The sequence below is a fragment of the Grus americana genome, chromosome 14, assembly GCF_028858705.1.
Source record: "Grus americana isolate bGruAme1 chromosome 14, bGruAme1.mat, whole genome shotgun sequence".
NCBI classification, from domain to species: Eukaryota; Metazoa; Chordata; class Aves; order Gruiformes; family Gruidae; genus Grus; species Grus americana.
In genome coordinates this window covers 17,505,968-17,522,412 of record NC_072865.1, presented here as the reverse complement: position 1 = coordinate 17,522,412, position 16,445 = coordinate 17,505,968, and the positions used below count along the sequence as shown (strand labels likewise).

General features: G+C 36.2%; 2 protein-coding genes across 7 annotated transcripts in view; one reads left to right on the top strand and one right to left on the bottom strand.

Annotated features, from left to right (window-relative positions):
- The window catches only part of DOCK2 (dedicator of cytokinesis 2), a 203,119-nt gene that overhangs the window by 115,557 nt on the left and 71,117 nt on the right, over positions 1 to 16,445 (bottom strand). For all 4 annotated transcript variants that reach the window (XR_008579277.1, XR_008579278.1, XM_054841776.1 and 1 more), the window contains exon 27: positions 9,412 to 9,507. Coding sequence is in view for 2 of the 4 variants with exons in the window: in XM_054841776.1 (XP_054697751.1) it covers positions 9,412 to 9,507 (96 nt within the window). In the remaining 2 variants the exon portion in view is untranslated. The remainder of the gene's footprint in view (positions 1 to 9,411; positions 9,508 to 16,445) is intronic.
- The window catches only part of INSYN2B (inhibitory synaptic factor family member 2B), a 115,013-nt gene that overhangs the window by 36,182 nt on the left and 62,386 nt on the right, over positions 1 to 16,445 (top strand). For 2 of the 3 annotated variants that reach the window (XM_054841778.1, XM_054841779.1), the window contains exon 4: positions 1,605 to 3,504. The exons of the other annotated variant lie outside the window; for it this stretch is intronic. In XM_054841778.1, coding sequence (XP_054697753.1) covers positions 1,605 to 1,782 — 178 coding nt within the window. In that variant the 3' untranslated portion in view covers positions 1,783 to 3,504. Of the gene's footprint in view, positions 1 to 1,604; positions 3,505 to 16,445 lie in introns of those variants that run through there. 3 annotated transcript variants of the gene reach the window in all.

The window sequence follows — 16,445 nt, the reverse complement described above, 5'->3', positions numbered from 1 at the left end:
CAATCCAAGTGTGGATTACACTGATTTGTAAAGTAATAAAGAGCTTTTTGGTCTAACAGTGACCAGTATATAGTGGCTGTAAATTTAACTTCACTAACTATCCAGCAGGGTTATGTGAGATGACATGGGATTTTCAATCTATATCTTGTAAGACAAATGTTCGCATTACAATAAACAAATCGAAGTAGCAACCGAAAACACTCAGTTATCTCTGTATATAAAGAACAGTATTAAATGAATACTGAATTGACCTCTTGCCTCTAGAGATGATCTCTCCAACGCTAAATTAGAAACTTTGAAGAAGGGAAGAAAAAAGGAACATGAGCAGATGCTATAAATTGAACATTTCATTCTCCAGCACTCACAACTACTGAAAGTATTAAGTTGTGGTTTTAGCAATAAGCCGATAAAATTGAAGAGACACTGCTCAAATTTGTCATTTATATCATTCTCTTCTACTTCTTTTATATTTATGATGTATTGCTCCCTGTCTAGAGATCCTTCTCCAGTTTTTCTAAATTAGAATAATCCTCTTGCTTTCTGTTTGCCAGCTAAGTTATTTTATTTCATTGAAAAACCCAAAACATATTATAAGGGAAATAAGCCTCTAGGTAATTTTAACAAATTATTCATAATGTTTATGGACGTCTATATACAAATATTCACAATTAATAGTGTTTAAAGATAGGCGTATTTACTTATTTTACAGATTTCTTCTAGTCAGTGCCCAAATCAGGTTCAGGGCCTTAATGTGATATCCCAACATCCCTCTGATGATGCCTTTTTTCCTCCTAAAGAGCTTGCATTACAGAAAATATAACCGGCTCCTTTCTGCTCTCCCCTCCACCTACTAAAACCTCCACAGCAGACAAAGCTGATACAAGTCCCACTCTCCTGCCCAGAAAAATGGTTGAAATAAAGAAAAACCATAAAGTGCTGCATCTTTATAATTTGGTTTTTGGATTATTTTCTTTGTTTGTTTTTGTTTAACTGTAATGGTTGCATCAGACGGCTTAATCACTGTCCACATGGATTCTTTTGAACTTTACATTTGTGTGCACATATCTGCTTTTATCTGATTAACATCTTGGCTCTCATTTGACATCATTAACAATTATGGGTTTCAGTGGAGAAAATGAGTTACATTCTACTTTTCTGCTAACAAATACCACTTATCTCAAAGACCTACATATTTGCTTAATTTCGTATATTTTTGGTCCTAGCAGGTCTCCTAGGGGGACACATTCATATTTAACAAAGTTAAGCATGTGAGTTTTGAATTCATGCCAAGCATACGACTGAGTTAGATTACAGTATCAAAATCTGAGCATTGAATAAAATGCATTGAAAGGTCATCCTAGTACATTTTCATTTTTGGGCACAATGCTGGAGTTGTTAACTCATATAAAGAAAAAGGTTTCCCTCAGAAAAGATTAAGAGATGAACTTATTTTCAAAGCAGCAACCTATACAGCCTTGTGTTTTAACCAGGCTCTAATATTAAATGATGCCAAATTAGTCTAATGAGGTAAGCATCCTTTCCCCATGTTTTTTTATAGAGGGAATTTCTCACTTACTAGCTTCAATCTCTTCATTTTTCCATAGTGTAGAATATGACTTCAGACAACAAGAAGGAAGATTTCATGAGATTTTGAAAACGCTGGATCATGCAGAGCAAGATCCAGCTTCACCTCAGAAGCTGCCATCTGATCACCCAGCTCCTGAGAAGGAGTTAAGAAGAAAAACAAAAAAGGTGAAAAGAAAATGCTTCTGGTGGATTTGACTTCCTTATGGATCCTTTTACATTTCAAAAGACACCAGAACAGAAAGAGGTTTGAGAGCACATACTCGAAAATGTGCTATTACAAAATCACAAGGCTAAAGAATGCTTAATTAGAGTGTCTGAAAAATCAAAAGAATTTAATTTACTTAAATCATCTCACTGAATAAAGGCACATAAAGATACTATTTTCAAAAAGAAACTGTTTCTTTCAAAAGGAAGATTCTCATTTTTTCCAAGGACACTTTCATATGCTTTGTAAAGACTTTTTTTTTTTTTCCAACTTTCCAAAAGTAACAAGGTTTAAATCTCAACTTTAAAAAACAATGGTAGACAAAGCTAAGGGTGTCACCCAGTCTTCATTTGCTATTTATAAGCAACATGGACTAAAATAAAAGAACTTCAGTGATCTTTAAACAAACCACATAATCAAGAACAAATTCAGGGGAATCTATGTCGTTCAAACAAATCTCTCCTCAAAGGAGACAATTAAAATTATTTCACATCCCCACTGAAATATTTTTGTTGCTGTCATCTAATATTTAACAAGAAAAGAATTTCAGGTTAAGTTTTACCCTGCCCCTTTATTGGTTCAATTTAAAAAGCAACCATTTAGAAGTTTCAGCCATTTAATAGACTTCTCTGAAAAAAATCATAGAGTGATAAAACAAGAGAATATCTTATTAATTCTAGTCTTAACCGCCTGCTCAAGCAAGGTCCAATTATAGGTAAATTTCAGTGCTGAGCATCTCCAAACACAAGAATCCATAACCCCATGGGGCAAGCTGCTCCAAATTTTTTCCTAACATCTAACCTGAATTTCCTATGTTCTAACTTGTGTCCAGTACATCTTGTCCTATCCAAATACACCTTCAAGAAGAATCAGACAGATAATAAGACCTCTCTCCTAAGCCTTCACTTCTTAAAGACTGAACAAATCCAATTTTTACTGCTTCTCTTCACATGTTATGTGCTGCAGCCCACAGTGATCTCGGTGGATCTCTCCAGTAAGTTCATGTCTTTCATCTACCTGGAAAAAAACTGGACACAATGCCTCAAATGTCATCACGCAATTGCTGACTAGAGGAGAATAAACACTTTTACTACTGTCTTGCTAAACCAATTGCCCGATTTGTCCATTTAAGACCTGTATCACAATATCAAAATATCCCAAGGTCTGGGCTTTTCTGGTCTTAAGATATAAAGTAAGGCGATACATGACACAAAATTGATCATGAAAAGTAATATTTAATGCACTTATCTGTATTATATAAAAAAATTATATATGCTGAAAAGATTTTATCATGTCAATGTAGCTATTTCTTTCCTTCAAAAATAGTCGAGTTACCAGCTATGCCAATGTAATCTAATTTAGGATCGATGATACTATTATTTTGCTGATGAAAATATGGTCACCTTTCATACGGGGGGCAGAAGGGAAAAGGTTTTCCAAAGTTTAAAGTGCACACAGTAAAGTCCAAATAATGCATTTTATGTTTAGTGGAATGTAATGCAGACCTTTTCTCAGAAGTGATTCTGGTTAAGTAGTTCAAATGGTGCCAGGGTATTGACTAGATTAACCCCTGGATCCTATTTTTCTACAACATATTGTATTAATTGTGCTATGTTAGTTAAAAATATCTGTACACTTTTTGTACGCTTCTGTGTTCCTTGAATTCTTAGAGTTAATTACACATTTGAAAACACATTAAAACCAATTTTGGACAGAAGAATTTGTCTGGAAAAACTAAGTTTTCTAATAAAACTAGTCTTCATTTAGAAGAGAGTATGCTATGTGACATGGCTTAATTTATCAAAATTCTAAAGGTCTGACAGTTTTAAAAAACATTTCCATGTTAAGTTCAGTCAGTATGGAAACAACAGGCAGAAAATTATCATTAGAAGCTTTTCAGAAGGAAAGTCTTATGTGAATTTCTACTAGCAAAAAAGATGCCTTTAGTGAGACAGAAAAGCTCTTCAATAATAATTTGTGGGTATAACAAAGGTAAGAATTAAATTATCACATCAGAACATGTCACGTTACACTCAAATACATGTACTGCTTATGCTAATATGCTGATAGCATTCCTATTTAGCATTAGTCTTTATAATTGATATAATGAAGGATTTATTAGTGTGTAAATGTTTCTTGTGTATTAAAATAACATTAAGATTAATATTCTCTGTGGTAACGGTATAATAATAAGCAATACAAATAGGCATAACACTAGCAAAACCAGTAAAGGTTGATTTTTTTCCTGCAGTGAACTGATTTTCAATAATTTGTTATTATATGAAAGCAATCTTTCTTTTAGTTACTAAGCACAAAAAAGCTCATTTTAAGCTGATGTTGGATTTGCATACATAATTAATATTATGCCTTCAATATATATTCAAAGGCTCCAGATTATTCAATTTAAACAAACCACAGTATTTTGGTTCGCCACATAGCATCAATCAATTCCTGGGGTGAGTAAAACTATGCAAGAACAGAATTACTCTATTTAGTCTGAGAAAGTCCAAAAATAGTTGTAAGGCTCTAAGTCTTTCTTATGACCTGAACAAACATCAATACTTCTGAAAAACTGAAATATATTGATTTAAATGGTTACAGGACTTATATTTTAATGTTTTATCTTGATGGAATTCAGAACTGCAGACAATTTTTAATCCTTAATCTCCCAGTCAAAATTAGCTTTTGTTTTCCATATTCCTCAGTCAGTTGTTTTTCAATTCTCTCTCAATCAGTAAAGTATGAATTATCCATACATGGATATGAAATTCTTTTTAACATATGCGCACACGGCAGTAGGGAAATACTTAAGGTATCTAGGCCAGCCAACTCTCAGCTCCCAGTGTAGCAATTTAAGAACCTTCACTTGCCTTTCACCCTACCCTATGTTCAGTGTTTTTTAAATTTCATCGCCTTCAAGACATCTGTTTTCCTTGAAAGAAAATATGAAATTACAGTGCTGCTAAAACACTGTCCTTCAGAAAGGTTGCTCCTCGAGTTCTCTACTTCAGGACTTCAGTACAAAAGATTTTTTGGGTCAGCAGCAGTAGCAAGAGCCAGCCAAGTTCTATAATATATATTTAAGATCCAAACAAAAGGCTTATCTGAAACAGACAGAACTCCCTCCTTCTTGCAGAGGCTCTGACTACCACGAACAAAAAACCATGCAATAATTTAACTGAAAATAAAGCAAAAGTATGCCAGAAGTAAATTAATCCTACAAAAGAATAAGCATCATAGCTTCACAATAAAACTACACCTACTAAATGGAAGTTATTACACTCAGTCTTCTCCACAGTACGTCACACACAATAGGCTTTCTACATAAAATTTTAAAGACAACATTGGAGCAAAAGTCTATCTGTTACATTGAAAGGTAACTTTGGCAAGTGTCAGTCATGGTACGCATCAGCCACAGCAAGAGGGTAAGACTGCTTAGTTCCTGTATGTTTTGTTGAGATTTAACGTAGAAATTTGTCTATCCTAGCAACACAAAAATACCTAAAAATTAATAGCTTTGTAACACATAATTGGAGAATCTAAACTATGTGAAAATGTAATATACAAGCATTAGGTTTTGTTCTATTGTTTAATATTTTAAAAATATTTTAATAATTAATTATTAATTCATATAGGAAATAAAAAAATTAGTAGATACATAGTATGCAATTTACGATGTGAACATTGCAAAAGCAATAGAAATTGGTGGACTGGTAGAAGATAATATTACTGGCTATAAAAATTTCTCTGATTTAGAAAATTACAGTGTAATGCCTAAAACCAGCTCCCAGAGTAGGAAATAAACGTTAGAAATACATACAGACATGCTCTTAAAGAAAATTTTAAAACACAAACCAATAACAAAAAAAACCCCAAAACCACAGCTACTTGACAGCACTTGCATACAAAATACTGTAGGTTTCTCTGAAAGACATATTTAAATGACAGCTACAATATGCTATTTATAAAACAGTATACAGAACATGGCATATTCCAAAATTACTGTATTTGAAATTGCTGTTTTATGGAGTCAACCTAACTTTCTTTAAAAATTCAGAATGTATGAATACTCATTTCTGTCTGTCATGTAACAGCAGTTCATGTAGGACTTTTTATACTTCTGTGCACTACAGGTTTTTCAAAAAAGCCAAAATTATACTGGCAAAAAAGGCAGTAATTATGCTAGCTTAGATACAAAACATCTTAATAAAATGTATTATGTAATGTATGTTTTGTAAATTTCTAGGTTCTTTAAATGTGATGTTATCTTTTGCAAGAAAATGAGATATTTTTCGTAGGTTTCAGGAGTCAATAACAAACAACATTTAGATTGCAAAGGAAGTGAACAATTGTTCTTTGGAAAATTAATGGGAAATGAATAAATAGGTCTTTCAAGAAATCAGTCTGCAGCTTTCCTAGGTAGAGAAAGGATTTCAATTTGAATACTGAATAAAAAAAATCTGTAACTTTTAGCTAGATCATGTGTATTGGCATATATCGTCCTCCAACCACAGCAGCTCTGCAAAACGGTTTCTCTGGTCATTATTTCCCCAAAGAGTTGGTGGTTTGGGTTTTTTTTGGTTTTTTGGGTTGTTTTGTTGTTTTTGGGTTTGTTTTTTTTTTTTTACAAAAGTATGTTATCTCAACTAGTTTTGGTTAACAGAGCACACTTGTTTTCCGTGGTCTTTATTTGCACAGTATTTTATATGTATAGTCTAAAAAATTTTTCTGTGTAGCATAACTACACTCTTTTCACCATGCTAAAATGATACTGTGAACAAAATCAAGTTTGGGAGTACCAAAGGAAAGCTTTAAAATGTATACGGTGGATTTACGGTATTTTTGTTTACCTAATCAAGCCAATACTGACAACAAGTTCTTCTGTATTCTACATGCATTTTACTTCTATAATTACTGCAGTAGCACTTCAGTGCATCACAACACCCTTTAAAATTCTAAATTTCATAAAGTATTCAGATAAATCTTGAATAGCCAATTTCAGACAAACTTGTCCCTCTCTATTATAAGTTTAGAAGCACTTCTATAACTACAGTCAAGGGTGGCTTTTTTTAATAGTGAAGCAGCTGTTAGGGCGTTCACCTGCCAAAACATCACAATGAAGGCAAGAGTGGCATTTAAGTAAATCTCTGCAGTAGTTGCAGAGAGCCAAATTACTTTTGCATCACCAACACCTTCTCAGCCTGACTCTTTCCAGTTATCACATGAACAAAGCTCCCAGCACGCTGTTACCGGCTGAGCGCAAGGCAGCACCTACCCTTAGGTTCAACTGGCATTGTAGCAAGAAAAGATAAAGGCAACTGTAACCCAAAATCCTTTTAACTCCTCCTCTGCCAACAAGCTAAAAGATTGTGAAAAGGAAACCTGAATATCAAAATTAACCTGCCTATCCCTGCCAGAAAGCAAAAAGCTCAGGTAAATAAAATCCAGTTCTCTATCAGATGCAAGGCATGTAAACTTACAAGGAATTACAGGTCTTGTAAACAGTAACCATTGCCTTTATTAGTATAACATAGTATTTTTCATACCATATTCAAATTCTAGAAAATTACATAGCAGAGGGTAATAGAAATACTTGCAATATTCAGAAACAGAGTAACAGATTTAAGAGTCTAAAGAGTAACCTTCTGTTCTCCTGACAGTAAATAGCAGATGTAGTCCAATTTGAAGTGTCACTTATATCCATATAACATCAACTACATAGTCTGACTGCAGCTATTCCATATGTCCCACCTGTACTTGCAGAAGTCACCATACTTACAGCAACTCTAGCTCACCTAAGCATTCTGCAGAAGGACATAATTCCTGACTATCTGCTTCATTTTTTTTAAAAAAGAAGCATTTGGGATTTAACAAGTTTGGCCCCCCAAGAACTTTTCAAGCAAACCTGCAAATTAACCAAGTGAGTTAAATGTAGTATGCAGAACATGAAACAAGCCTATTTTGCCAGTTCTTTCTGAATGCAAAAGACTGTTTTGTTCATTACAATTTCTTCACATGTCACATGTAAAAGACTACTCAGATGTCTTGCTTCACCTCTAGAAAACTCCTTGTAATTTATTGGAATTTTGCTTTGAAAAACCTCTAAAGTGCCCAATATACCCATATGCATAGGCACTTATTAGTAATATTAGCATTCAGACATCTGCATTTCAAAATTCACACTAGATTTGATCTTTTTAGGTAAAAACAGATGAACAAATTACAGCAGATGAGAGGGGGAAAAAAAACCCACCACAAAGAAAAACAAACAGGTTTTCCAAGCCATTTCAATTGATTGTATCCAGTTTATTTCCTAGTGGTTTCCTAAGATTTCCTAATAATAAGAATCCTTTTTGTAGAATTACTATATTTTCATTGTGCTTCTTCATTTACTGTTTATGGTATCCAGAAATACTCCTTAATAGATTGATGACATCATCCATGACACTCATGTGATGCTTTCTTTGCAAGTACAGAAAACATTTTCAAACACTGCAGAGAACAGAAAGGTTCACTAGGTCTTCATTCAAAATCTCTTCCTGTTATGACCATGCATACATGCCAGAGGGTTACACACAGAATAAAAACAGACTGGAGTTCTGATAAACAGTTAATGATATGATTTCTGAAACTTGCAGCTCTACCACCGGGGAGGTTGAAGCAACCATTGGCAAATATCTCCACTGCAAAATTCAATTATTATGAGACTAATCATTAGGAGATAACATATGATCTAAAACTGTTATTTTGGTTTTCCAACAGAAATGAGCAAGGAAACAAAGCACATTTTAAAAGATATGCAATATACCTCTTGTGGCCAAACAATCAAGTAAATGCTACTCACAATTTTGCAGAATAATGTAATCTCTAAAGCCTAACAATTAATATACATCTTAAGTGCACAGTCTGAAGGGCAAGTTCCATAATTCCTGCTGAACACAACTGTCTTGCATTCTCACAAACAGTCTAAATTAAAAGGAGTGCTCGTGAGATATGTACTTAAGTCTGCATCAATTGCAGAATTTGTCCTTGAATATAACTATCAAACCATGGAATCTCCACAAAAATCTCAGGTGAGTTCTCTGTGCCAGTGCATCCTCAGACATTTTCCCCATGCACACAGGGCATCATCTTCCCACTTCAGAAACAGAGCCAGGAATGGCAGCTCTTCCATAGTCACTCTAACCCACCAAAAAGTGCATGTGGAAAATTGGGAGAAACAGAGCATCCACCAATTACTTATATAAGCTATTCAGAATAGCTTTTTTTTCTTAGTTTTACTCAGACACTTTTATTTTAGATTAGTAGAAACACTACTTTCAATCTGTTAAAGTGTGCCTTTTATGCAGGTTTATAAAACATTCTTCTTGCAAACAGCAATTAACTTTAGATTTAGTGTTTGTTTTTTTAACAAATGCACAAATACTGCAGTATCCAACTACACTTCAAAAGACACTACAGTGGCACAGTTGAATGAAAAAGAGTAAAGCTTTAGACCTTTTATTTTCAATCTAAAATAGTCCACAAACAAGGATGCCAACAATATTATATTTGCATTTTTTCAGAATATCTATAAAATTACTTTCAAAGTATTAAAAATACATTAAAATATTACTCACGATTAAGGGATCACTTCGTCCCATGGTAATAACAGTTCTATTCACTGTGCGTAATAACTGTACCATTATTTCTTGAATATGGTGATAAGTTGATGCCTGTAAACAAAACAAAAAAACACAACACACACACCGTTTTGGTATTAAATCCATATACCTTGTAGAAGAAAGAAGAAAGCAATTATTTCCATATTGATAGTTCAAGTTGTATAATATAACCACTCTATTGAAACAGCAACATTAATTCTTCTTGCTTATACTGCTTCTTAGTTCCAGCAATTCCAGTGGAATACTCATTTCAAGTGGCACAGTCCAATTTTAGCTCTATCTATCCCATAACCAGTTTTTGTTTCAAATAATCACTTCCCATCCCACACTCAAGGAACTCATGTTTTCCCAGTAACTGAGTAGCCTATAACTTAAAAGCATTACCTTAGTAACAAATAATTGTGGCAATTTGTACAGTAGTTCTCCACATTTGTCAATGGCCTTTGGGGTAGTCTAGAGCTCAGTAATATTCTTAGCTTGCAGTCAGAAAGTATATAAATATTAAAGGAAAAAGTTATCTTCATTTCAGTCTGCAGCTCTGTGAGGGCACAAACTGAAGATGGTCTGCCTTTTAGCCCCATCGCCAAAGAACTGGTCGATCTGGCTGACTGAGACTACACTAGAGACTCACCACCAGTCAGCACCAAGTTTTGAGTGATCTTTGCAGCTCAACAGCAAATATTCACCAAGTCTCATCAAATGATAAGTACCTCTGGCATGTTGTCTGCAAAAGGACATTTGATTATTTATTTTAAAACACTGAACAGAGGGGTATCACCTTATATTCATCAATTTCACTGACCTTACTCCGATCACTACGCAACTTTGGAAACTAGCATGCAGCAATCAAAGAAAGAAAACGTCTAAACAAATTTCTAATAGAAAAAAAAAAATCTTACACCAAACAAGCCACCTCTTTACCGTCACATGTAGTATGGAAAGAAGGCCACAATCACAGAAGCCATGGTGATTTCTTAACAATATTTTAGGTGGCTGAGCTCCAACACCACCCCAGGAGAAACTGCTCTTTTTCCTCTGAGACATCCAACATTGTCTCCTTCCTTTCTCCTGTTTTGATTAACCACACAGGCCAGCATCCCTTGCAATAGAGACCTTCCTCATATCTAGCCATTTAGTTACTATTACCGTTTAGTCCTATTGTGTCCCTCAACTATGACACAAGCATTAATTATCTTCTCGCCTGTCACAGCATGTCAAAAGTTACTATAGTCTATAAATGAACACTGTATTCACAGAATAATTTGTGTTTTCCTTTTTTTGTTTTAAATTTCTCTGGTACAGTCCTATATTTATAAAAAGACTACATCTGACAGTTGCTGCACAGAAGAGACATTTGTTGGAGTGCTTTCACAAAGCCACTTTTCTCTTCCATCTCCTCCAACTCCAGATTTGCTTTAAAGTGTAGAACATTTGTTACCCTTGTGCATTGGGGTACCAATCAAAATTTAGCATTTTGTTTCAAACAAGCATTCTCGATTGTTGAAAGAATGCACCCTATGACTGCAGAGGACCTATGGCAAGCCGCCCGCCATAAAACATGTAATTTTATCAAGCTACCAGTTAACAAAGCAGTAGAGGAAAGGCAAAACAAGCTAGAGCACAACACATTTATATAATTATACACCCTGTCCCTGAATTTTTTGTTTCTTATTCACATCAATTAGAAAATACAATTTCAAATTGAGAAATTGCATTATAACTTCCTCCCCGTAACTACAAAAAATAAATACAGCATTTATGTGTATACCTTTATCTTAAGCATAAATCAAGCCCCTTGAAGTTATATGACTATGCCTACATAATCAATTTGATTCAGAACAATTTTGAGGCAAACCCCGTTATCACTTCCAGTTACCATATACTGGCCCAAGTGGCTTTGTTGCACATGAACTAGATTAATTCCAGATAGAGATAAACTGGAAACTCCTTGATAGTGCTAGAAATAAAGACATTAGGTTCTTGATGAATGTTTGGGCCATACCAATATAAGGTCCCCCAGCATGTTACTAAACTATTTGCCTTCAGCAAACTGAGCCACATACATGCATAATGGCGAAGTTTGAACCAAAGTATCAGACCATATCTTACGTGGTGTAAACTCTCTAAGCCATGTACAACAGATTCATTTGAAGCCCCACAACAAACCTCATGAATCTAGTGGTCCGCTCCTGTTGTGGCACATTCCTTGCTAATGCAGACATTATCAAAATATCCTACACAGCCAAGGCATAAAGCGCACCATTAAAGGGGAAGCCACGTTAAACTAAGCAAACATGGTACAGAGATTTTTTTTTTTTTTTTTTTTTTACTGATACTTCTTAATATTCATTTGAAGGTATGCAAAGCTGCCTGCTATAGCAGTGCTACCTTCTGACAAAAGTCTCTAAAGGCACTAAAAGTCATAGCACATAGTTTGCAGAGAGTATTTTATTTTCACCCAGGAAAGATACTATGTCTCACTGCAACACTTCAATAGCTTTCTGGTTAGAACTGTCCATGCAGCTACCATACCAAATGTAGAGATAATTCCAGCTGAGATGACAAGTTTTTATCTGCAGTGCTGCAAGAAATATTCTATGATTTGGCCTCTGTTACGATTCAAGATCTTTCCATTAATCATAGCTGTTCTTATAATATTGATTATCGCTGTAATTAAAAAAACCCAAAACCCAAAAAAATCCAACAGCTAAACATTGTAAACTACATAGCACTATGCACGCTTTCGTTGGCACGGGAAAGTCAGTTGTTCATCAGTTTGCCTTTTTTTTTTTTTTTAATTCAAAGGTGAAGGTTCTTATAATCTAGCTTTACTTCTTTCCACATTTCAGTATATACTGTACCATTATTAGTAACAGTTCAGAACATTACATAGTGGTTTTAACATTCAGCCATGACTCCTTTATTAAAGATGAGCTCTATTCTGAATTTACAAATAGTATAAAACTTACCTCTCCTAGAAAAAAAGTAACATATGCTCAAGCATGCAAAGGTTATTTTCTGCTAAGCCTTTGAATTTGCAGAGAAATGTTGGCAAGTTAATTAAAACGGTTTCTTTATGAAACTGAGACTACTTCTCTTCTTGATAAGCTAAGAAACAATTAGGCATTCAATACTGACATTGCTAACAAGAAAAAAATAGTGTTTTCACATGTTGCCTATACATAAAATTTCAGTTTTTAACTAACAGTTTCTAGCTTCAGAAGACCATCTAGCAATCCACTGTAACATGCATTTTCTTAGATCCTATTTAACTTCACAAGGATGACATGTTTCTCAGTGAAACCTGGAAAACACCATTTGGCTGCAGTCCATTTGGTTAAACGTAAGACTTTTCAGAAGCTAAATTAACAACTTGTACCATGTATAAATGGTCCCTTGGAAAACATGAATTGTATTATTCCATTTAATGATCATCAAACAAATTGTATGCTTGTCTTCACTGTTGAAAAGGATTTGCTAGGTGACCAAGGCATGAAACAATCAGAGCTCATACACGGTATGCAGGTCAGCAGTAGGAAGTTCTCTCGCAGAAATCAAATGCCTTCAGATTAATTAATGGGATGCATGGCATACATTGCTACACACAGATTAGTTAATAAAAAATCCAAACCAAACAACATTTCACTCTCTTTAAAAATATCTGTGCAGGGTAATAGCAGTTGGTGTTTGATTTAGCTTTCACGTTTTATTTAAACTTCAACAGCGTTGGGACAAAAGTTAAAGTAATTCTGTTGTCTCAGAGTCAACCATGCACTTCAGAATATGACAGAGTGCTCATTTATTTGGACAGTGACAAACATGGACTAACTGAATGGCTCCTTCAGAATTATAATGTTACACAACCTATACTTGAGATATCCACTTGGAGATACCTCTTCTGTCAATTTGTTTCAGCTGTCCCAGCTGTGTCCCCTCCCAAACTCTTGCCCAACTCCAGCCTACTCCCTGGCATGGGGCAGAGCACAAAACAGAGGCCTTGACACTATGCAAGCACGGCTCAACAATAAGTAAAAAGTTTTCATTAGTGTCTTATCAACACTATTTTGGCCACAAATTAACACACAGCACCATACGGGTTGCCAGAAAAAAAATGAACTCTATACCAACCAGATCCAGTATGCTCACTCTCTTACGCATCCAGTTCTACAACATTGTGTTCCCCCTCTGACACACACTCAAAAAAAGAGCACACATAATAAGATAAAGATTTCAACTTTTTTTTAAAATCACATAGTTAATAATCATGCATTGTTCTGACTGCAAATTATGTCTGCAGAACTTAAGGCACTAAAAGAACATACGGGTTCCCTGACTAAATTCTTTTCAAATTCTCTTTTGCTAAAGTCTTAAGATCTGCCATACATTAGGCAAATGCTTCACAAATTTCTATACAATTCTAAAATCCTTCCAGACTTGTTTACTAGTTAACAGCTTAAAATGCAGCTGCTGCCAAATATTGACTTCCTGCACAGAACAGGAAAAGATTATACATCTCACTTCCACCTGTAGTCTCAACCAAGATTTTGTTTTATATTCCAAGAGAAAGAATTTACCGTTACATTTAATCATGTAAGCACTATAAATAAAAACTTGTTCTGATACAGTATATATTGAACTATAGGACATATGTCAGATTAGAGACAAAGTCACCTTATGAAAGGCTGTCAGACTGCACGCATAAAAGTTGTTGTGAAGGGGAAAAAGGAAGTGTTTTTAATTAAAACAGAAACAAAAAGTCACAGATTTCACCATGATCTTCGTCAATGACTTACTTGCAGTTCTGAGCTTTAACTTTAACTGTGTTTCACAGGTGCTGAAAGCACACAGTCTGAAGCTATGAAGCTAATTTTAGACATGAATCAGTCAAAACAATGACCTCTATGTCCAAAAGTTGTTTGCTGTGGAAGCAATTTAAAATCAAACATAAGCATCTCACCCAGATGCCAACAATGTCTATTCATAAAAATAAAGTCCTTACCATAAACCAGTGTCCTTAATGTGCTTGCTACTTGCAAAACCCAGCAGCTAGACAGCAGCTGAAGAGAACAGTGTTTGAACACAAGGACCTGATGATTCACATGTTCCCACTCACCAAATGATGTAGGGCAAAACAGTAGAGCGCAGCTGGTAGTACCACAATATCTTTTTCTTTGACAAAGAAAATAAATTCTTCAAAAATTCCTTTAACAACTTCAAAGATTACCTCACAACATAAATTTTGACCACACAGAACAACTACTGCTGCTTCTTTTCTGTCCTTTGTATATATTCTACTTCTGGTGATTCTCACAAAATAAATCGACAGCAAAAATATCAGAATTAGGTTTACAAAAAGTTTTAAATACTAATCCAAAACCAGATTTCTCTATTGAGATGGAAAAAAACCCAGAAGAAATATGGATGAGATGTTGGTGTTTTCAAGACAGAGTTAAGCTTACAATTAATATTGTAAAGTAAGTCTGCTGCTAACACCTGAAGTTTTCTCCTCCAGCAGGTCAAATCATCCATTTTCTTAGAAAGATGCTAAGAGATACAAGAAATGAATTGTTCAATAGAAAATTGCATTAATCTTAAGATTTGAGTGCAATCCCATAAGAAATTATTTGGTTAATTACTAAAGCAATTCTCTAGATCATCGAATGGTTTGGGTTGGAAGGGACCTTAATGATCATCTAGTTACAACTCCCCTGCCACAGGCAGGGACACCCTCCACTAGACCACGTTGCCCAAAGCCCCATCCAACCTGGTCTTGAACACTTCCAGGGATGGGGCCTCCACAACCTCTCTGGGCAACCTGGGCCAGTGCCTCACCACTCTAACAGTAAAGAATTCCTTTCTAACATCTAATCTAAATCGACCCTCCTTCAGCTTAAACCCATTACCCCTTGTCCTGTCACTGCACTCCCTCATAAACAGTCCCTCACCATCTTTCCTTTAGGCCCCTTCAGGTACTGGAAGGCCGCAATTAGATCTCCCCGGAGCCGCCTTTTCTCCAGGCTGAACAAGCCCAACTCCCTCAGCCTGTCCTCATAGGAGAGGTGCTCCAGCCCTCTGATCAGCTTCGTGGCCCTCCTCTGGACTCGCTCCCACAGCTCCATGTCTCTCCTGTCCTGGGGCCCCCAGAGCTGGACACAGTACTCCAGGTGGGGTCTCACCAGAGCAGAGTAGAGGGCCAGGATCCCCTCCCTCGACCTGCTGGTCACACCTCTTTTGATGCAGCCCAGGATGTGGTTGGCTTTCTGGGCTGCAAGCACACACTGCCGGCTCATGTTGAGCCTCTCATCAATCAATACCCCCAAGTCCTTTTCCTCGGGGCTGCTTTCAATCCATTCCTCGCCCAGCCTATAGTCATGCTTGGGATTGCACTGACCTATGTGCAGGACCTTGCACTTGGCCTTGTTGAACTTCATGTGGTTCGCATGGGCCCACCTCTCCAGCCTGTCAAGGTCCCTCTGGATGGCATCCCTTCCCTCCAGCGTGTGGACCACACCACACAGCTTGGTGTCGTCGGCAAACTTGCTGAGGGTGCACTCGATCCTACTGTCCGTGTCGCCGACAAAGATGTTGAACAGTGCCGGTCCCAGTACCGACCCCTGAGGAACACCACTCGTCGCCCTTCTCCACTTGGACATTGAACTGTTGACCACAACTCTTTGAGTGCGACCATCCAGCCAATTCCTTGTCTACCAAGTGGTCCATCCATTGAATCCATGTCTCTCCAATTTAGAGACAAGGATGTCGTGTGGGACAGTGTCAAATGCCTTGCACAAGTCCAGGTAGATGACGTCATTTGCCCTTCCCTTATCCACCGACGCTGTAACCCCATCACAGAAGGCCACCAAGTTTGTCAGGCATGATTTGCCCCTAGTAAAGCCGTGTTGGCTGTCACCAATCACCTCCTTATTTTCCATGTGCCTGAGCATAGTCTCCAGGAGGGTCTGCTCCATAATCTTGCCAGGTACGGAGGT